The sequence below is a fragment of the Bombus vancouverensis genome, unplaced genomic scaffold, assembly GCF_051014615.1.
Source record: "Bombus vancouverensis nearcticus unplaced genomic scaffold, iyBomVanc1_principal scaffold0029, whole genome shotgun sequence".
Lineage (NCBI taxonomy): Eukaryota > Metazoa > Arthropoda > Insecta > Hymenoptera > Apidae > Bombus > Bombus vancouverensis.
In genome coordinates, this window is record NW_027468920.1 from 962,243 (window position 1) to 985,338 (window position 23,096).

Here is a 23,096-nt window from a genome sequence, read left to right on the forward strand (position 1 = left end):
GTATGACGTTATAACGTATTACGTTATATTTTATAACGTTATAACGTAATACGTTGTGTGCTATGACGTTATAACGTATAACGTTATATGCTATAACTTTATAACGTAATACGTTATATGGTATGACGTTATTACGTATTACGTTATATGGGATGACGTTATAACGTATTACGTTATATGTTATAACGTTATAACGCATTACGTTATATGTTATAACGTTATAACGTAATACGTTATATGGTATGACGTTATAAAGTATTACGTTATATGGGATGACGTTATATCGTAATACATCATATGGTATGCCGTTATAACGTATTAGGTTAAATGGTATGACGTTATAACGTATTACGTTTTATGGGATGACGTTATAACGTATTACGTTATATGGTATAACGTTATAACGTTATAACGTAATACGTTATATGGTATGACGGTATAACGTATTACGTTATATGGGACGACCTGTTTCTGTCTGGAGATTGATTCCTAATACAACGTGTGTCCCATTATATCAGCATCTCTAAAATACAATTCTATGTGATTTCTAGGGAGAACAACACAATCGATCCACACCTTCGTCAGGTAAAACGTTTATCCCGTGACCGTGGCTACGTTCGGCGACCAGTTGTCACCTCGAACCCAGTTTCGCTTTCACAAATGTCAAACAATTACAAATGACAATTGCTTAATTACAGTTATGATAAAATCTAGGCTAAAGCATTAGAAGGCTTCCTCAAAATTGCAAAGGGAAGGCTCCGGTTTTCCTTTCATCTCCGACATATATAATAACCTGTTAATAGCAGCGTTCTCTTCAAGTTAACTACCCTTATTATCCCAAAAGAAATAAGGGATTGAACGATTCGTGGCGTCGATTAGTCAATCGTAACGGGAATTTACGACTCCCGTTGGCGCACTTCCTCGAGATCGCGTCTCCCCACGAACGTGCGAATTTACATATTTAACAATATATATATGGCGGGTTAATGTTGAAATTTTGGGTGTTTGGGCGTTAATTTTAGTTTCTTTACATTTTCTTCCTTTAGGAATACCTGCACTTTATCATTTATGGAAGTTTTGTTAACAGAAACGAAAAATTTAGAAAAGATATGTATAATCAAGGAATCTCAGGATAGCACACTTAGACTGCAGATTTTTCTGTATGCAAAAGTAAGTCAAAGGAAGAGGATGAAGTTTTCTTGTATAAGGCTTTGTTTCTGCTTGAGCTAGCTTACAATCAAATACGTTCAGTGTGACAGAGTATCGACAACTATTTCAAACTTTAGCTTTAAATACAAAAAGTTTACGCGCAAAAATAAGCTGAAGAAAAGAAAAATGTTTTTTTTCTTGTTTGACGTCTTATCCTGTCTGGCGGTATGGAATTATTCTGGAAAAGCCTGTATATGTACAGAGTATATAAAAAATACACTTATTTGACCGGACCACCCTAATTCTACAACTCTGGATGATACAGTTTTACAAACGTCTACTCATCGCGAGGACCAACTTGCCAACTTTTCAAAATAAGCTATGAGTCGCAATTGAACCGTTTTCTGGAGAAATGACGTTGAAATTCCATTGGGTCTTACATCGAGATTATTCGCAACAAGTTTATATTTCGCAGTCAGGTAGAAAGTAAGCAATGTGACATCAACGAGAAAACAACAAGTTTTCGTTAGCAGGTGGGATAGCCCGTGATAAACAGAATGGAGCAATCAGCGTGATTTCACATTATTACAGAATTATCTACTGTGTGAAAAAAGACTTTCAAACAAAGATTCTGATTTTATTAGCTTTCTTTTAGAATAAATAGAAAATAAAATTTGTAAATAACAATTAATCTCATTATTTTAAATAATATATTTAAACTTGTTGAAATTGCAAATAATTTATTTCTGTCTTTTAACATTTAAACAATTACTTAAATGAAAATTTATTTAATAGTGCCCAGTATTGCGCGCAACACATTTTTGGAACAACGAACAATTCGATAGTCGGTAATAGAGATAGATGGCAAAATAATTGGATTTATTGATAAAATGAGGATTAAATTGATTAAAAAAAGTAAATTGATTAAAATGTATACAAATCCTACATATACAAGAATAATATCTTGCACATCATGGTATCCAAATATACTTTCCCAGTAAAGTTCCATTTGATCCTCGTGCTAAGTAGCATACGGTGCCAGCAAACGTCAATTTTTACAAAATTTTGCATGAATCAATCGATCCAGAGGCTCCGATCCTCCGAAATCACGCTAGTGGACACTTATACGCCCTGACACTTTTTATACATGCTGTACATAAAAATATATGTATCAAAACTGTTGTTATTTCTATACTCAGAGGTAAGATCAGAGTAGTTATTATTTTATTGAATGGATAAATCTATTACACCGTTCTGAGCCAAAAAGAGCCTTTATTGCACACGCTTACAAAAACTAGGGATAAAAACAAAAGAGCATCTTAAGCCTATCGATTAAATCTATCGATTGTAACTAGCATCATCCTCTAGTTACTATTTCTTATCACTAACGCATCTGCATATGGATGGCGAGCACGAACTCACGTTGTCATTTTCAACAGAAACTTTGATACAAAGTACGCAGATTTGTGTATAAATACATTACGGTTGAAAAATTGTTGAATATTTACTACTGTATCTGTTATACTTGATCGTTAACACCTATTTTTTTCGCCTGCCTAATTTACTATCCTCAAAACGTTATCAGATTATACATTTTGTTCGGCTGATAAAATGGAATTTCTTGGAATTTAGAGCTCCCTTTACATTCACTTGTTATTGTACGAGTATTTTGCTCGTTCACCAGCCGTTCACTCATTTTATTTCGCAATCGTGACAATTTGATGCTGCTTCTCCACTCTGTATAACGTGTTACCTACAAACACCGATATGTATATAATCTGATGCATTAATTACTATACGATACACCATGAGAACGTTAATACACGCAAAACGAAATAGATAAACAGTATCTGCTAAAATTATAGCTATAATATATAATATAATATATAATATAATATGATATATTTTTGTTACAGTCGACTTCTCCAAAAGTCAAAAGCTTGTCTTGTTATTGGCACGTACCGTAAACACTCGACTAATTGCGTATTTCTTAAAGCTATATTTCTCCTCTTTACAACTTTTTTACGAGATTAGTTTGAAACCAGCCCAATTGATAAACCATTTCAATTTTCAATCTCCTATATTCAAAATTTATTATAATCAATTCTATTTTAGTTTTTGCTATCAAAGGAACATAAATTGGAAGTTGAAACAAGAAACATGGGTTCTAATTAAATATTACTATCTGCTTCTATTCTTAATCGTTACGAATTATTTATACATTATTACCAATTATCAATTGTTTATTATACATTGCTCGTTGCATTCACCCTATTACCCCTACACTTCCGTATCATCAACCATATTGCTATCTTCGAATAATTTTCCTCAAACGCAAAATCTCCCACGTACCTAACCTTTTAATTTCAAAGCTAATTAATTCACGGACATCTTCGATCTTTAACAAGCGTGTATCCTACCAATGATTAGCAGTTACTCTTCATTAATTCATTAATTCATTGATTCAATCTGTAACGTTTCGAGTATGTACATCGCATGTCGTATCATTGTATCGGTATTGTATCTGTTGATTCGTAAGATAGCTGGTTACTCAGGTGGCTAAATTGATCTCGCCATAGACGAAACTTATTTGTGTATCCATCTATGTATATATAAAAGATATACACAAGCAAACAGATAAGGCAATCGAGAATCAATGGATTCAATAGCCGGTAAATATTTACAAAAAAAGGAGATACCGCCGATTTTGACATTTTTTAAATATTTTGTTAATGTTATCAGTTTGAGTAAGATTTTATTCGAGGATTGCCGTTCATTAAAAAGTTAATATCAAAAAAGTTCAATGAGTCATTTGCATTTAAGAGAGTGTACTTAGTCAGATTCTTAGTAAACACTTATCCAACAGCCGATCGTTTAGTAATTTTCGATTCGATTATTCGTGTTCGTTTTTTCGTGTTCGATAACGTTTTGCAGAAGAAGATTCGATTCAATGTTTGTAATATGTCGTGTATACAATTTTAATAATTACATTCGATAATTGCACAAAAATCGGGACTGAAACGTTACAATTATGGAGACGTAGGAACGACTCTATTCCTCAAAATTGACAACGCGAATGAAAGAGAAAGAGAGCCTCGTTAAAGACTGGCGATAAGTTGAAAGATTCTTATTTGCGATTTTTGATCAATGAAATTTTTGCTAATATGTTTCTCGCGTTTTACTGGTTAAAATGACACCAAACACGATAAAATTTGGAACATATTTGCTTACTTAATAATTGATAATTAAATATTATTCATATTATATCATGTTTGATCTTATTTTAGTCGGGGAAATCCTACAAATGCGTTAGTGGAAATTTAATTTTAAAAAGCCTAAAATAAGGCAATTTTCAGTTTTGAATGATTACTCGGATACATTGTCTCAACGATAACTGATAATATTGGATCATGTTACACTGCTCGATCGCAATGGACCGCCAAATTTCCGCGATACCTCAGGGAAATCTGTCCTTCTCAAAGTGGACACGACGGCTGTGTAACTACGTAGAGGACTTTTTCGTGCAATTATCGAATGTTTGTACTAACCGTTTAATTTTTTGTTCCAAAATTCTTATTCTTTATATTAGATGAATAATTCAAATATCTCGCTGTGAAGTACCTGTGTTATTATTGATTGGTGTTTTATAATTATATTAAACAACGAATACTGAATAACGAAGTATTTTTCGGTTAAGGATTTCTTTCGTTATTCATAATTAATAATTATTATACATAGCAATTTCGACAAAGTAACGAAGATGTAGAGTCGAATTCGAGTACGATAAGTAGTCACAGAAAATTTATCTTTTCTCCAATTGATTGCGTCTCCTAGTTTAATGGTGTTTTATAAACGGGCCGCTTATCTTGAAAATGGTAAATCCATTTTCCTTTGTTTCGGAATATTGAAACATTACGTTCGATTGGACTATTTTACTACGTTTTATGACCTTGAGTGACCTTAAATGACCGCGATATTTAAATCCGTCTTCAAAAGAGCAACAATGGGACAAATAGGTATTCAAAACTACACGGCTACACTTAAAAAAAAACGAAGCCTATTAAAGTGTTCTTTAAAACTCGTAAACGCGTCCATCTGAGAAAAACTTTTTCCATCGCGTAATAGCCTCCTCGAAACCAAACAACTTTTGTTTCAAACATTTCCCTGCGTCTCAAAAAATTGAAAGAATTATTCAGGTGATTTGCTGTTGAAGACTCAGCCTGTATATCCCCAAAATTCCATGTAGTTCTGATTGTTAGGCAAACTGATATTGTAATCTAACACGAGTCAACCTCATCAAGGGGCGAGAGGGAGGGGGTGTCAATAGACTAAACACAGAAGTATTCGCCTCTATATGTACCTCTATTCGCTATTTTGAACATGAACAGAAAGATAAGAGTACGGAGTGGGTGAGAAAAGCATTAAGAATTTTGATCCAGCATTTTTTAATCTCTTTATTGTGACATGAAAACTACGGAAAAAGTAATTTAAAAAAGCGACCAGATATCAATGACCTACGAAAAAGATAAAATTCATCCGGACAGAAAGAAGGAAGAAAACTATTTAACGTTTCATCAGAGAAAAAGAATCGAGGAAAAGGCTTGGTTATTGATCTTGTGAGACAGGAACGTCATAAATGCTAGTATAGGTAATCTTGCAGAAGTTGTTAAGAATCTTTATCGTAGTTTGGTATGAAAAATATCGAATAATTTGGATTTCGAATCACATACAAATTAAGATGCAGGGGAGAGTCGCACGGTACCTTGTGCTAGAGTTGATAAAAGTGAAAATTTACAAAGTGACTTTATAGCACAAATGGAACTTGATAAAAGTAGGAAAATTAATTTTATGAAATTCAATGATACGAATTGACGAATTAACAATGTGCAAGAATAGTAATGTCGGAATTTGTAGGAAACGAAAAATTGTCGTCCAGTACCGATCAATTATTTAATTATTTGATCTTTTGCTCTAAATGGTTAATAATGTTTTAAAAAGTCCTCTAGATGTCAGTATACATATTCTTATTCAAATTTGATTATTATGTATATCGTATGGAAAATACTTAATATTTTCTTGATCTGCGCATTCGACGTGTGCCCAGACTTCACATTCGTCGTTTTTGAAACATTGAAAGCTTCAGTGACCTGTCTTTGGGCCATTTTATTTTTGAAGAGTAGCTTCGAAGCCCCATTCATGTTCTCCTCTGACCATTTCTCTCTTTTCTGTTTTGGACTTTCAAACATTTTTCTATGGGAAAAGGTAGAAGAAAAATTAAACGGACACCTTCTAATTTAGTCTCAGTTGCCAAAATATTGAACTTACAGGTAAAAGAAATTCGGTCTATGACTAAATCATCGGTATTGGACGACAAATACGTTGAACAAATACGTTTTAGATTATAATGTATATAATATACAAAGGAAATTATAAAAGTGGGGCAAATAACTAGTAATTACACTTAATAAATTAGATATAGTATACATTAAGAAACATTTTACTTACCTGAAAAACAACATGTCAACTCTAGAAAATAATTTTTAATTTTCGAAATATCAATGTATATGTTTGACATATCAGATCAATATGGCTCCGAAATATGTTACACGGAATTGTTCATTTTCATTTGTTTGTTCCAATAAAAGCGCTAATATCTGGTGAAAAATCCTATGTATTTAGAAATTAACAGAAGTGTTATCTTTAAAATAGCAAACTCATTATTTACTCGAGATTTATTCCTAGCGCACGAATATTTTTCAATAGAGCGATGCAAAGTTTTACTGTATCTCGGATCATCACAAGTTAATCAAAATCTTGAGGATTCGATTTCACCTGCTCAAAGTGACTTTTGCAGGCAAAAGAAATTGTTCCTCGGATACTTTAATATTTTTTACTAAATTTCATCAAAAATAGAATTTTATTTGCTAATAGAAGATAACTATGTTTTGGTACTCCTACAGAACAATATCACGACATTCGCTAAAATTACAAATATTGTACAGTATATTCACTACAAGGCTAATTGAAATAGCTTGTAATCCAACATATAAGAATGCTACTTGCAAAGTATTTTTGCTAGTAACAGTTTAAAGTAGAGAGATATTCCTAAAAAATCATATATTTTATACATATATGTACGTAGTATATACAGTGGATATAACTATGTTTCTGAATTTATAAAATAACAATTGTCTTGTAATACGTAAAAATCTCGAGAAGATTTAAATAAAAATTTTGATTATTTGTTTGAAAATAATTTATTATTTGCACTGAAATGTTACATCTCGAATGCACTGTACTTTGTTACGCGATTCGTTCCTGCACAATTTTTTCAGCAAGCTATCTACATAAACAATACATGATAAAAACAAAATTAGGTATATTAGTTCCACCAGTATTTTAATTCAAATTAATAATTTACTGAAGAACATTTATTAACACGTTGACTACCACGACACCCGCATTCGGGTGTCAGCAAAGTTTCTGGTCAGGCCGCGTAACCCATATTCGGGTGTCGCTTATTTGACTACTTGCTAAGGATCGTCGTAGGTATTTGAAAAGATATTTCATAATAATAAAACTATTGAATTGTTATAAAATAAAAATACGTTGTAATACGTTGTAAATAAAAATTGTTATAAAATAAAAAATATAAAATAAAAATAAAATAAAGAAAAACATTCTATACATAGCTGAGGTTGGTCGGGACAATTTGGACAAGAAGTTGTTGTTTTCTTCAAATTCTTTTGTGCCTTTGTTCGGTCCATTCGACGTCTTTTACTTGCATAACATAGTTTGCACGCGCGTCTAATGCTTCTTCCGGAATCATTTTTCCGAACGGCGATATTGTGCTGACTCTGTCGAAGACAAGGATTCCTCGTATTTTTAGACAACCCTAATAATTTTGCAACTAGTAATTGTCTAAATATTCCAATATTTATATTTTTCCTTGTTGCAATTTTGTGAACCGTCAAAGCGTTTACAACAGAAATTCCCAGAAGGAATTGAATGCCACGTTTTCTGTACCATTTGATTCCTTTTCTAATTGTGGTGGCATAAGAAACCATTTGATCGGAATAATCTATACCACACTTTCCTTCGTTATATTCGACAACAGCTAGCGGTTTTAATGTAGCGAACAAGCGAAACGAAAGATCATTCTTGAGACCACCACTTGAGCGATTCGCATTACTAAAATATCGATAGGAGCACCTAGCAGAGAACGCTTGGTACTGCTGTACGCGTGGCCTGACGCAGATTTTTTTGAAAACACGCGTGGCAGTCAATGTGTTAATAAACTATTAAACTACATGTCGTGAAGAAGTATCCCCTTTATGAACATTTATTAATAGCTCTAGAGTTGATAATATTAGCTTGAGGAAGTTCTGTATGTACGTGTAATTGATAGTACTCGCGTACACCTGTGCGTGTAAAACGTTTCAAGTTAATAAAGAGAACATGATACACGTGGAATAGGTATGAATAAAAATTACAAGAAGCCGGAGAATATTCTAAAACATATGCCATGATAAAATATAAATTGTAAAGAGTTATAGATCATGTTATTATATATTAAAATTATGCTTAACAAGCAGATATTAGCGTAAATATGACGCTGCGTTAATTAAATCCAACAATATTGAGAAAAGAACAAATTGAACAATACCTAGAAATAATTTAGAAAAACACTGTTAGATCAATTTCAAATTGGGTTTTCTTTACTCGATGTCAAACTTAACTCTTACTCGTCTTTTGCATAAACTCTTTTCGTGATATGAAACTTTAGAGTTGACATGCTGCTGGTATTAATTGCACACGCAGAATAAGATTTTCCAAATTGAACCGAAACGATTTAGACAGAAAAATGTAATACTTTCAATACTCATAACAATTATTTATGCATTCCGCATATAAACCTACCGAATATTTATTACTTACTTTTAGCTCAAAAATATTTGATATACTACTACCAAGCAAATATTAGATTGAAGAGGAAATCATACATGAAAGATGTCACTTTTTTTAATAAAAAGTTCGTTCTCATCAAAGTTTCTGGCAATTTATTACATACCTGTATACAAAGTGGATTACTTTGTAACACAACTGGAAAGTAACTTTCTTTAGTAATGATTTGCGTAATAAATTACGCAAAAAGTAAAAAGAAGATTATATTTTAAATCATATTCTAAGAATAACTGTATTTTAAACGTGATTTCAAAAGAATTTTGAATTTAAAAATTCGTCAAAAGTACATACGTACTTACTACTTCGACACGATCTAGGCTAATTATGTGTTCTAATGTTTATACATCTTGATAGTAGCTGTATTCAAAGAGCGCGTCGAATCTTTTTATAGTATTTGCCTTTTGATGTATTAAAAGTATCATTAGAGATATTCTTCTTATTATCGGAAATATGTATAGTTCTACTCATTGCATCGACAAGTGAACGGATTTTAAGCTTCCTATTCTTTTACATTTTCAATATTTCCAGAGTTATTTGTTTTCAGAATAAAAAAATATTAATTCCTGCCACTTTTGAGAGAAATTGTTTAGAAGTGTATCCTGTTTATCTCGAATCGCTCAAATATATCGGGGAAAAAATGAATGATACAAAAATCGAATGACATCGAAAGGGATATACTATTATATTCGTGTGTATTTACTTTGCGTGTATTGTCTTAACATGAAATCTCTTGCGTGTTAAAATATTTCAGTGGATATCTCCATTTTTTGTTACATAATCACGCAGCTGACGTTCAGACATCTCTAAAATACTAGAAACTTGCGTCTTTCGCACCATCCGCTATCGTAATAGAAACTTTCAAATTCGACAGAGCAATACAAAGCACGCGAAAAGTGACTGACCAAAAAAGAACTGAATGTTTTGACGACATTACGAAACTGCAGCCTTGTATTTCAGCAATATCATACCAGCAATAGCAAATTTTGAGAAATATCTTTATGTTCTATTCCTGTGGCGTACTTTGGATAACGCTAATCCCGGCGACACACTAAATTTTGAAATCCATACGACTGATTCTACAGAAGCGGGGATTCTACAGCAGCGATTTCGCTTGCACAGTTGTTCATTTAATTTATGAATTGTAAGAAACCTCAAGTATGTCAGAGGACATAGTGATATTGCTACAAAAGCGACTAGACAAATAGAGAGCTACATGTGATTTTATCGTATTTTTTTAACCCTTTCGCTTCGGCAATCCAGTCCGCCGAAGTACTGTCACTGAACGGAAACGCGCGCCAGAAATACGCACAGTGTGCGTGGCTACTGTATATACGTTTTCCTAAGTCTTAAATAATAATAATTCTTGTAAGAACCGTATACGAAATATCGTTTCACTGTCAATGGATTTAGTAGATTTTTTAGCACGAAACAATATACGATTTTGATGTTGTTTCAAGAACGAGTAACTTAAAGAAGTGATTAATCCAGTATGTCAATAAAATCAAGGGAAAATGTTCTGTCGATAACGAAAAAATATATTAATGACCACAGATAGCATTTGTATATGCATCATTTTTGTCAAATTTTGTCTTCCAAACACAACTTTTTAATATTCCTATTTTATCTACTTTTGCTAAAATACATTAAACACATTTCAATACTAAACTAAAGATCTTTAAACTTAAAAATGACTTTTGCTTATTCCCATGTCACAAACAATTGGCTTTAATAATTATCGATCAATACTCTCTTATTCGTAAGCACATCAGCATATTCGATCCATGCAAATTCACGTAAAATGTTACTACTTCCTGCCTTTCGTTACATGTATCTTAATAAATTGTATCTTATTAAATCTTAATAAATATGAGTCTTAATAAAAAGAAGTTACTTTTTACGTAGACCAAACCTAGTTCTATTATTAAGCGCGTAAGCAGATAAGATGAAGATCAAATAGAGGCAAAGCTAAAAAATAACGACTATATATTTTCATGTTTCAGCGTTGAAAACTTATGTGGGTGAAACGCTAGAATTGACTGGAGTTCTTCGACAAGAAATGGGCACTTGTCTTTGCATAGACAGCAACAATGTGCCTCCGACAGTCAGCAAACGTTACTCTCTACAAGTTCACTGTATGTATTATTAAGCGCTTATCATAGAGTTATTATACAAATATATTTGCAATTATCATTCTTATATATTATACAAGGTGAATCAGAACACGTGGAAAATATGGCAGAGGTTGATTCTGAATACTGAAATAAGAAGAAAATTTTATATAACATAATATGCCTAATATGACCATACGTTCCGCTTATAGCTTATTTTGCGATGCTAAACATTACACAGATGAACGATTTCTTGGAAAATAGATAAATCGTGCTGGCCTTATTTCCGGACCAATACGCTCTTCGGATCCGAATCCGTTCGATTATTAAATACGGGGGCGTTTAAAATCTCTTACTTATAAAACGTTAGTTGACGTGACGATCAAAATTTTCGACAAATTCGTGTAAGCTGTTCGAACAAGATGGACGATCTATGACGCGACGCATTCGCGTTTCCGTAGAAACTGGAACTGGTCGATTCGAGTAATTTCTCTAAAGATAGGTAAGAAAGTACTGTGACACAAAGCAAGCGTCTACTCGAAAACGTTTATACGAAATTTTCTTCTTATTTTAATGCGCTGAATCAGCCCCTGCTTGCCTGGAAGCCGTACTTTCCACATGTCTCGAACTCTATCATACCGATCCACTAGGTAAACAAAATAAAAGCCTGCCAAGCACTGTGGCGGCACGGGCCACGGAACTTTTCAACGGCTCCGGATGCAAAGCGCGACGCCGCCAAAGCGCAACACCGACGTGCCCAATGTACCATCGATATCTTCACACTCTTTCCGCCGAATTCTCGGAAGAGCATACGCGTGCCAGCACTGGGCTACGATATCGATGGGCTACGAAGGGAAGAATCTGCGCGATCCGAAACAAAAGCACAGGCAGTCTGTCTTACGCCATTAAATGTGTAACTCCTCGGTATTATTTGCATAGCAACGCGTCGAATGATCTCTCGGTGTCTATCGTTATTTGTTAGTTGTTACCAATTGTCTGTTAAGTGTAATTGTTAATTGTTAATTGTTAACGCTGATTGTTGATTAGTTCTAAATAAACTATTGTTCGTTAAAAACACCAAGAGTAGTTCCTTACGCACCTATCACCATACCACCTCAGCACGAACGCCGTATAGATTGTTTTCACCTGTTCGATTCGTGCTAGATTTGACTAAAATACTCATGCGAAGTTATTGAAAATATAAAATCCGAATTAACATCCAGTTTTCAACAACCTGTCTAAAGATACCGCTCACAAACAAGCTATCATTTCTTGAAACAAATATATAAGATTTATTTACGTTATCAATTTTGTCGTGTGTCGAAATACAGCCCACTCAAAACATTCTATGGACCAAACGAAAAAATTGTTGACATTGATTGTCAACAAGTCCTACAAACTAGGATCTTTCATATTTCTTTCGCTTTTGATAATTAGACACAACCTCCCGCTAGCCGATGAGTCATTCTGCTATATTTGGCATATCCTTTGTTATTATACAAATTACTGCCATTGTTCACGGCTGATCTACTAATTCGTTTGGTGACTGGACACTACGTTAGATATTTTAATCAAATAAACTCATAATTGTATCGATAAAATACTTCCTATCAGTACAATATATGATCCAAAATTTAAACATCCTGCTTCAGGGCGACATATCCAGTGAATTAACGGCGCCTGAACAATCCCTTAAACGGGTAAATCTATAACTTTATTATCTAATTTCAACCTAATATCCACAAACTGATCAACATAATTTCACTATGCCCAAAAAGAATCGCCTTGCAAATGATATCGATATTTACGACATTTCTTTGCTATATTAATATAGTATTATTTGATATAGATCCAGACCACCGACCTCGACCAGGGCTATCAAAATTCGCCTTCGTCATGGCCAATAACCAATATAATATTAACTACGATAGAAACTGTCATTGTTAATTTAACACTAGCTATCGCTGCTATAATACGAATAGCCTGTATACATATTAAATAAACTGTAATAAATAACTTATTATTTTTAAATACACCCTGTCTTATTTATCTACACCTTCCTTTGTCTTACGTCCACCTTGACCTACGCATTGTCACGTAAAATTCGTGATAAAAAAGGATTTTTGCAATCCACTAGCGATAAAAAGTTCGCGTACAAGGTAAATAGCGGGCAAAAGAACGGTATAAAGCATAGAGTGTAGAGTATAGTAGCATTGCAGAAAAAGAAAAATCAACAGCTTGCTCGGTCATTGCGCAGCAACAGATCGAGCAACGATACAAATGATCATGGAAGTGCGTTTCTGCTTCCCGGTCTGTTCGAACTATGATGATTTGTCTTTCTGATCTTTCCGACTCGACCGTTGCACCGTTCACTCGACCATCGACCATAAATTGTTTCGAATTTTCTAGAGAACGGACACTTGAAACTACGTGCTTGCGGTACATTCGATAGCCAGAACAGAGGGATCCTTCGTGAGCCTGTTTTCGTCCTGCGAGACGAGCAAATTATTAGAAATTTCCTGATGCAATTGTACGCGGTTTTATGCAACTTTGATTATACACGTGAACGATATTTGGCACAGAGGAGTAACATTTTCGGGGTAACATTTGCGCACTAATAGGTTCCCACGTAGCTAAAATAAAGCAAAAGTTGCGCGAAATTAACGGATGACAATTGAGAAATTTCTTGGGTGATCTACGTTTATTACGAAATGGTTGGATGCGAGAATCGATATCTGGTAGCATCTAAGTTGTCCGAGAGAGTTTCACGATAAAGGAACAGATCTCTGCCGATACTCTCTATCCGACTATCGTAGCAGATTTGCGTACTTTTGCAAGGTTCTCCAAATTAATACAAATTTCTAACTACCGTAACATCGAGATATTATACATCGTAAGGCAAAGTTAAGGAGAGTGGCGATGACCTCGGAAACGCGAAAAATATCTCAGAAGATAGAATTTTGGTGGCGCGAAGGACAAATGTTCGTGATGGTTTTCCCAATAGCGATTCTGATTCTCCCTTGACGTGTCTGCTCGGCGCCACTTCCGGCATCGTGACAACCACCGTAAGCCCTAGGACGCCCTTACAGCCTCCTTTACATCGCATATGCCCTTCTCGCTGTTGATGAAAATCCAATTTGTGAAATTAGACGTTTGCTCGCTTTGAGACAAAGTAAACCGCGTTTCTCACAGGTGTTCGGCAGATGGCGATGATGAGATATAGTGCAACAAAGTGAAATTTTACGCGCGTAAATCTAACAGGATTATAATGTAACAGAAGCACAACAAAGAGGAAACTTGTGATGAAAAAGGAAGAATATATTACCAACGAAACTCTTTTGCTCCATTTTCTTTCGTAGAATTATATTTCACTTGCGAGTATTATAGCAGGTTTGCCTTTGATACAAAAATCATAAAAGGTTTACGTATCTGCACGTATATTTACGCTGTATGAACGACACTCGAGTATTACACGCATGCATTATCGACAAATAGATCCACGTTCGAGATAAGAGTTCCTCTTTGATACTTTCTTATGGTATAAATAACGAGAAATTATCAGGAAGTATGTTACAGTGAAACTGCTCGTACTTCGTTACTTTTACTCGCATGTATGACACCTACAACGATATTCTTTGTTGAATCAATAAATAAAAGCGCTCCCCAGCGTACGTACAAGACTAGATCTTGAAATATAAGAATCGACGTAACAATAAGACTAAAAAAGTTCGAAATGAAAATAATTCGCCGAAACGGCAAAAAGAAAATACCTGACACAAAAATAACGATACGGTAAATCAGCGTCCCGTTTTAATTTTCATCGATCAGTCGTCCAGCAAGCGAGATGTGTCAAGCAGCAACGGCGACAAGGTAACAGAGACGAAATATTATCGAGTTAACGCACGCGAAGTGGTCGCAGGAATGGCTGACGGATGCGAAAGTGTAATGCACTTACGTCACGCGAATTTCAGACGAAACAACTGGTGGTGTAACGAAAATTTAGCGTCGCAACCGAATGTGCTAAATATAAAATGGATGGCTGTTGACCGAAAGAAAAATGCTCGACGATACGGTGCCGCCGTTTGTTCTCTTACAAGATTGAACGTCCACGGTCGACCCATTTACCAGACCCTCCTCGTTACACGAAGAGACGAAATCACCAGTGCTATTTAATCGTGCGAATTATATCACGCGTATCTCGCGAATTATTACACGACAGTGATAATAAGGCAAATCTAATAAAATTTACTTCTCATTAAAAAGTCGTACCAAAACAATTATTTATTAATTGGTTTATTTATTAATTCTTAAGAAGATACATATAAATAAGAAAAAATGGTAAAATTTGATTAGTATAATAAAAGTAATATATGCCTATGATCATTCTAAAATATAAAAAGTGAAATAGTCTTACGTTCATTGGTATATTTTAAGAACACATACATCTTTTAACGATAGTTGCAATGTAACATCATTTTTATATTACACGCAAGGTATGGCAAGTATTCCTGCTCTAAGGCACAATTTGAAATCAACAACATTCAGTTTAACAAATTATAACTTCTATTCGTTTTCCATCATGGAATAACGCGGTGGTGTCTTCCATATTGCACTGGACGTGCATTGCAATCTACTCCTATCTATATTTTCAAACATTTCAGTTAAATCTGGTGTGCACATTCTTCTATCAAAGAATTTATATAACTACTTTCTTCGGAATTTATCGTTGCATTGCAAGTTCATTTTCGCGTATGTATGCTAAAATTGATAAAAATTCGAGTACTCCATGCATTATAATGTTCATTAACTCATTAAGTAAAACAACACTTACATTGCGCCTAATGTGGAATTGTACGCCTTGGTCTGGCTTCATCGTCCGATGTGTCGTCGTCAGGTTTACTGTGCAAAACAGAAGTGGACCTTACTGTTTGGAGCTATATTTTGGATAAAATATCGAATGAATAATAGCTTGTGTTTTTATAACAGAAGAATACTTTGATACTGTTTGTAATGTTACCTGCGATGTCATCATCTGAGTGTCCTTCTTTTGTTTCGCTAATAAGATTTTTTTTGCTTTTTCGACAGATCTTCGTGCCAGTTTTTGAACAATGGCTTTTTCTGAAATTTTTTCTTTTTCAAAGGCCTCGATTCTCCTTCTTACGGGCACATTTTTCTTCATTTCATTTTGAATGTCCTGTTTCGTCATGTTTCTATTAGACATTTCCCTTTCACGGGATGGCTCATCTTCTGCGAATAATTCTTCGAACTCGGTGAGTCCAATAGCTTGATTCAGCTGCTGAACCTCCTCCTGCAGAGTTATTGGCGACCGTGATGTAAATTTAGGTTCATTATTTTTTCCTATACTACTAGCCAAGTTTTTATTAATTACTACCGTTTCGTTTGATTTTATTGGTGATAAAGGTTCTACAATTGCGGTAGCGTCCATCATGTTCTGCGTATAAGTAGAATTGATGTCCATCGTGGAATTCATAAGAGGAGTAAATTTCTCAAGTGCATTCTCGCACATTGAAGGATCTTCAATATCATTTCTTGCTGATGGAATTACTGTATCATCAATAATATTAGAATATTTACCCTTCGTGTTTTCACTCCGTGAAAAAGTTCTCTTTATATTACTATCTCTTGTTGTCATTGAAGACTTTAATGGTTCAATCCTTTCTGGCTGTTTTGCATCTTCTTTTGAAATTGTTTCGCTTAAAACATTCTTTTTTGTTTTACTATGTTTTGTAGGACCTTTTGTGTTTTTTTCATCTGAACTACTTCTAGCACTTTCCTTTTTTTTAGGTCGGCCTCCACGTTTCCTCTAAAAATTTAGAATATATTTAACAACGTTATAGTAGTATTTATATACACAATGTACATACAATTGTATAAGCAATTAGATTTTGACGCATTAATTAACCGATATCAAACATTATTGGATACTACATATAAGGGTTAGTATTGATTAGTAACATAAGATATGGGGTAAGATTGAAAGTATTAAATTTCATCATAATATGACACAAACATTTACATTACTGTCATCATCAAGAGTTAGTCTTCGTAATTTTGTAACAAGTGACATTGACTGCTGCTTTTTAATATTAATTGCAGCTTTTATTGCAGCCTTTCTTTTTGTTCGGTCAATTGTTGTTTCCAGCACATCCCCAGTTTTTACATCTTTATTTTCTGTTTTATCATGTACTGCTGAATCTGTTACTGTATTGTCAGTATTGATAATATCATTTTCTGGGATAGTCTCTTTACGGCGATAACCTTTTTTCTTCAAAACTTTCGGCCTCTTTGTAGTTGAAGGGCCAGGGACTGATTGTGGTATTTCAGCAATTAAACCATGTAAATAATCCAGAGTGTCTTCAAGCTGGTTGTTAATATATTTTTTAACATCCAAGGAATAATTATGTATATTCGATATATCTTTGGTAATCATTTCTTTAATCTCCTTCTTTGATCCAGTATCCATATTTAAAATCTACGAATAAATGATATATATTTAATATATACATTAAACTATACTTTTTAATAATACATACCATAATTTAATATTATGGTTGAAATTATGACGTATATAGCAATTAATACATACACATGTGTTTAGTTCTATTAACTTAGAAGCACATGTAAATTAAAAAAAAATATATATATATGAAACAATAATAAAATAATGAAGTAACATTGAGAATAGAATCTAGTTTAATTACACATATATACCCTTTTAATAATTCCGTTCTTATAAATTTTATTAAATTTACAGTGAAGCTTACAATTACACTAATGCCAATGAATATTAACGTATGCGTTTATTATTACACTAAATAAAAATGAAAGTAATGCAATGAAAAATACAATATACCTTAATGGAAATAAAATAAGTAAATAGCGAAGTATTTATTAATATTATTATATAGCATTATATTATATTATTATAATATTTATTAATATTTACTTACCTTTTACGTTTGCACAAAAACTATAAAATTTTAAATATAAAGAGAGATTTATAACAGAGATAAAGCAAGTCACAGAAATTAGTGTCTTTCAATGGCAAAAATGCGTTAAAGGAAGTGAAACGATAATCTCCGTCTCGCGTCACAAGCGGAACTGTGTCAGTTTTGCTCCTTGAAAGTACACGTAGCGGTACATGAGCTAGAGAACATTTCAAATCATGTTGTTGTTTTTTTGCTTCGGAGTATCAAGATCGTGAGGACATACATAATATATTAATAAATAAACTCCGGGCAAAACAATGTCGCCGTTACGTTACCGTCGAACCGTCGAACCGTCGAACAAAGACGAATTTGAATTCTCCGACTCTCCCCCGATCTGTTTATACTATACCAGTTTAAACGGACGCAATCGTAAAGAGTTCACGAGAGTTATGGATCAGTATCTACGAGTATCTACCGTCTTTGCGAACATTATCTATAATTATTTATTTAATCATTTGAAAATATACTTGAAGGTTTCAACAACGAGCAATCTTGTCTAATAAATCTCACGATCAACCATCCTCTACACACAAGTCCTCTGAAAACATAACGACTTTTCAGTTCAATTTGAATCGTTGCGTTCAACGCCATCAGGGTGTCCTGCATAACGCGGGCATCCGACTAGGTGCTGATACCACATACAAGAACAAGTCGAATATGTGAAATAAAGCTTTTTAGCTTAAGGTCCAGTTTTGAAAAAAATACAGTTTGAACATGTTCGGTTGGCAATTGGCTTAATACACGCGTATGATAAATAATAAGATTTATTACATGATTTTACAAAATTTGTTAAAATTGATTAAGAAGTTACTTTCAAGAAGTAATATTTACATAATTGTAAATTGAACCCTATGTTTAACAAAATTAGGCATTCTTAAGTATTTGTTATTGTAAATTACTATTATGCTTCGCCAAGTGTGATTGGCTATTTCTGGAACACAGCGTCCATCGATGTCTTCAATGAAAGAACATAAGTTTAATAACCTAACTTATCGACGAAATAAATCCCTGGCCCCCGGGTAGCGTGTTAGGAAGCTTCCGTGGTAATTCTTTTAAAAGCAATTAACGAGTGATCTGTTCGCGAATTATTGTATTGTATTATATATTATGTGGCATCATGATATCATAAGGAATACAAGTCACTATGATTTCTTCGTACTATTTCACAGATGGAGTGTGCAAATTTGACTTTACAATGAACAAAGTCAAACGTGACAATGACAAAATTGTATGTGGCAAAACTGGATACCTCAATGTTATACAGTGTGTCAAGAAAGTGTTTGTTGTCATCTTATGTCTTTGGGAGGTAATTCTACACCTTCGGATTTGCGAAGATCTGTTGAAAAAGAGGATCACAAAATTGACCTCGAGCATTCTATTGCACGTATTGCGTGTTTGTGCGCGTATTTATCCATCGATGTATTGCAAAGAACAGTTTGTCCAATAGGGGTTTCACACGCAGCAGTGGGAAAAATAATACTCTCACCCTGAGAGAATTGACCGGCGAGGGCGCGGCAGAGGCCATGGAAGCGCTTCGGTGAGGTGCGCTAGGTCCGTCGCAAATCTGCCCGGCAGGGGAACCGGATTGTCTGGCACGGCGGCTCCGGCGACGAGGCGCGGTGTAACGTGGCCGCATATCGCTCCATTAGGGGGTGTATTGAGCGCGGAGGGGGTGTATTGAGCGCGGAGGGGGTGTATCCCTCACACCAGTTCCCGGGCCCCTCTAGATCGCTGCCGGGACGGTCATCATGGAGGTTTTAGTCCGTTGGCGTCCGCCACTACCACGCCGCTTTTTCCCAGAAGCGACCTGGTGTCCTCCACGTTAATAAAAAAAAAAAAAAAAAAGTGGGAAAAATAATACGCCAAAAAGGTGTACGTTATAAGGTTCGCCGTGTGCGAAATTATGTCGTTTGACGAATATTCGATGGTTAGCCGCTAAGAAAATTATAACGTAATCCTTGGAAATATCTTGTTTACGGATGAGAGCGATTCTTCCGATAGCAATGTTCTCGATCGTCAGACTGCAAAGATTTAGGCTTGTGAAAGTTCTCACATTATGATACAATGATACAGAGATTCAAGCAGGCTCGAGCAAGTTTGATTTATTCCACAGCTCGCTTTAACGTGTAGATAAAATCAATTTGAAAATGGAATAGATATCATATGTTCGCGAGCAGCCAGAAAACAACACTGACGTTATTTCGTATCGCATCTGACTTTAAAAACGAACATAAAATGAAAATAAACGGTTTTTCATACAAAAATGCATACTTGTTACGATGCATCGTGAGTAGCAGAGTAACGCATATGTTCGTGTATTACAGCATGAACGTATTAATGAATAAATAATATATATATATTACATTAAAATTTTTAATATTTTTATAATTTAATAATAATAATAATTACTATATTTATATAAGTATTATAAATAAAATATTTATAATAATATTATTAATATCTTTTTATTAGAACTAAAAATATAATTTAAAAATTTTTAATATTTTTATAATTTAATAATTATATTTATTTAAATATTATAAATAAAATATTTATAGTAATATTATTAATATTTTTTTTATTAATATTAAAAATACAATCTTAAAATTTTTAATATTTTTAATTTTATAATATCATTAATATTTTTTATTTATATTAATATATAATTGAAATTTTTGATATTTTATAATTTAATATATATATATCATAAATAAAAAATTATTAAATTATATATTATACAATTTATATTATAGTAATTTCCATTTTTTCAAAATAAAAAAAATTGTATATTAAACAATTTAAAAATAAAGGGTAGAATATTTAAGTATTAATATTTTATAATTTAATTTTATAGATAATTAAATATTTATAGTAATATTATTATTTTTTATTAATATTTTAAAATATTATATATATATATATATATACGTCGGGTTTACATTAGAATTAGGGTTAGGGGCGTGAAACGAATCTTCGTTTGGGTTACACGTTGTCGTTATGCAATAGAGAAGACATTGACTAGTGCAAATACGATTATTACAGAACCGGACAAGTAACCGTGGTAGTTAGGTACTCGAGAAACTAATGACAATGATCCTAGGTTCAATAACGAATCCGCGGTCGACGGGATGATAGATGAACGTACTCACAAAATCAAAGTCGGACGCGTAATATTCACTGATCGTAAAGAGTTACTCCTTTCATCAATGAGATCGCGAGCGAGAATGCCTTTCCCGTCCCGATGATGCCACAGAGGAAAACTATAATGGGGTGTGTCTAAGGATACGAGATCATCGGGTTCGTCGAGAAAAGCCTTCGTTCAGAAAGTAAGGGAAATTGGCGTTGCTGCTAATTGGTCAATCTCCATATCGGTGGTTAGAAAAAGATGCTAGCCGCCCTCGAGGGAAAGTTGCTAGTGGGAGACGCCGCTCGTTGAAAAATATGTCTCCCCTATCTTCCCATAGTTGGGACAAAGACTGTTTGTCTGTTTGAAGGACTTTAGTTAACTAAACCTTAAGATTTATAACGGGCCCTCGGGCTAGCCGAACATGTACTGCGGAGACGCATCGACATCTGGCAATCATCTTACTCGAAGAATAGGGTCTGCGTGTGGCGAGCCACGGGACAGAAACCGTTGGAATGTTTACTGTCGCGTGTCGCCACGAATATTTCTTTTAAGGAGAGCTATAGAATTACTCCATACCTTTGTTAAACAAAGCGTTCATTCCGTAACCGCGGCTACGTTCGGCGACTGACTGTGGCCTCGAGCCCAAGCTCATTATCACAACTCTCGAACAATTACAATCGGATTGAATAACTACAATTGTTCAATTACAGACTCCGGTGTTCTTTCATCTCCGACATATATATATTTTTTACATTTGTAGTTGCGCACAGATTTTATTAAAGAAAAGTGTTAACAATGTGTTTTCATGATTTATTTCTCGCGACTGACTTCCATTAATCCCTAATATTCCTGTCGCTATACGCGTGTAAATCTAACATGGCTGCTCATAAATGTCATCAGTAAAGTTATAGTGACGGGTCTTTAGTTTTGTTTAATATCGAAGTAATTTTCCGTCTGCCGCTCGTTTTTCCTTATTCTACCGCAATTAGAACATTTATTTATTAATATTGCTTTAAAGTGACAAAAGTATTGTTCGTGTGAATATACGTATATATATATATACGTATATATATATATATATATATTTGTTGTGTGTCATTTAAATATGGCTAATGTTTTGTAATTCTTCGATTGCGTTATTTATTGTTTTGAGTAGTTTATTTTATAGAGTATTCGATAATATAAATATATTATATATATATATATATATAATATATTTATATATAATATATAATATATATATATATATATATATACGTATTCATATGCATATTTCTCTTGGCAGTGTAGTATTCATACGAAATGAAATGTCAATTATTTAATTATCCTTTACCGGAATGTAGGCTAGTTTTAAGTATGTATCTTAGATTATCGGTTTGATAGAATTCGCACACATATATATATTTCTGACAATGTAACCTTCATTTCTTTAATAATACAATATTGTATGTTTTATGTATTCGTTAAACTATTAGTTTTTGACTTCATGTATACTTATATTTCATAAATTGATAATATTGTATTTATTGCATAGTATTGGAAGCACTGTCTCTAATATTTACTAGGTTATTACATGTTCGGCATATATGTTTATACTTATATGTAACTCTCCAAATTGATTGATTGAAATATATTTATATATATATATATATTCCTGGCGTTTCAATTATTTTCCCCTTTTGTAGTTATTCTTATTTCCTGGTTTATTTAGAATTGTGTGTATATGTATTTTGTTTA

At 33.6% G+C, this 23,096-nt stretch overlaps 1 protein-coding gene across 2 annotated transcripts; it reads right to left on the reverse strand.

Annotated features, from left to right (window-relative positions):
• Positions 1 to 15,499: 15,499 nt before the first annotated feature.
• LOC143304276 (uncharacterized) lies at positions 15,500 to 17,941 on the reverse strand. 2 transcript variants are annotated; one of them, XR_013061010.1, is made up of 4 exons: positions 17,254 to 17,941; positions 16,240 to 17,046; positions 16,054 to 16,121; positions 15,500 to 15,980 (listed from the first exon to the last, which is right to left on the reverse strand). XR_013061010.1 is itself a non-coding variant. In XM_076626702.1 (4 exons), exons 1-3 carry the CDS (start codon positions 17,704 to 17,706, stop codon positions 16,061 to 16,063), a joined length of 1,356 nt encoding a protein of 451 aa, XP_076482817.1. In that variant the 5' UTR covers positions 17,707 to 17,932; the 3' UTR covers positions 15,500 to 15,980; positions 16,054 to 16,060. The 2 variants fall into 2 exon arrangements, 1 of the variants encoding a protein (XP_076482817.1); XM_076626702.1 differs by having other exon boundaries at positions 16,054 to 16,156; positions 17,254 to 17,932.
• Positions 17,942 to 23,096: the final 5,155 nt, after the last annotated feature.

Coding starts and splice junctions, on each gene's coding strand:
- LOC143304276 (XM_076626702.1), bottom strand. CDS start 17,706: ATGGATACTGGATCAAAGAAGGAGATTAAAGAAATGATTACCAAAGAT. Junction 17,047..17,253: donor ATGATGACAGTAATGTAAAT/GTTTGTGTCATA, acceptor CTAAATTTTTAG/AGGAAACGTGGAGGCCGACC. Junction 16,157..16,239: donor CTCAGATGATGACATCGCAG/GTAACATTACAA, acceptor TCCAAAATATAG/CTCCAAACAGTAAGGTCCAC.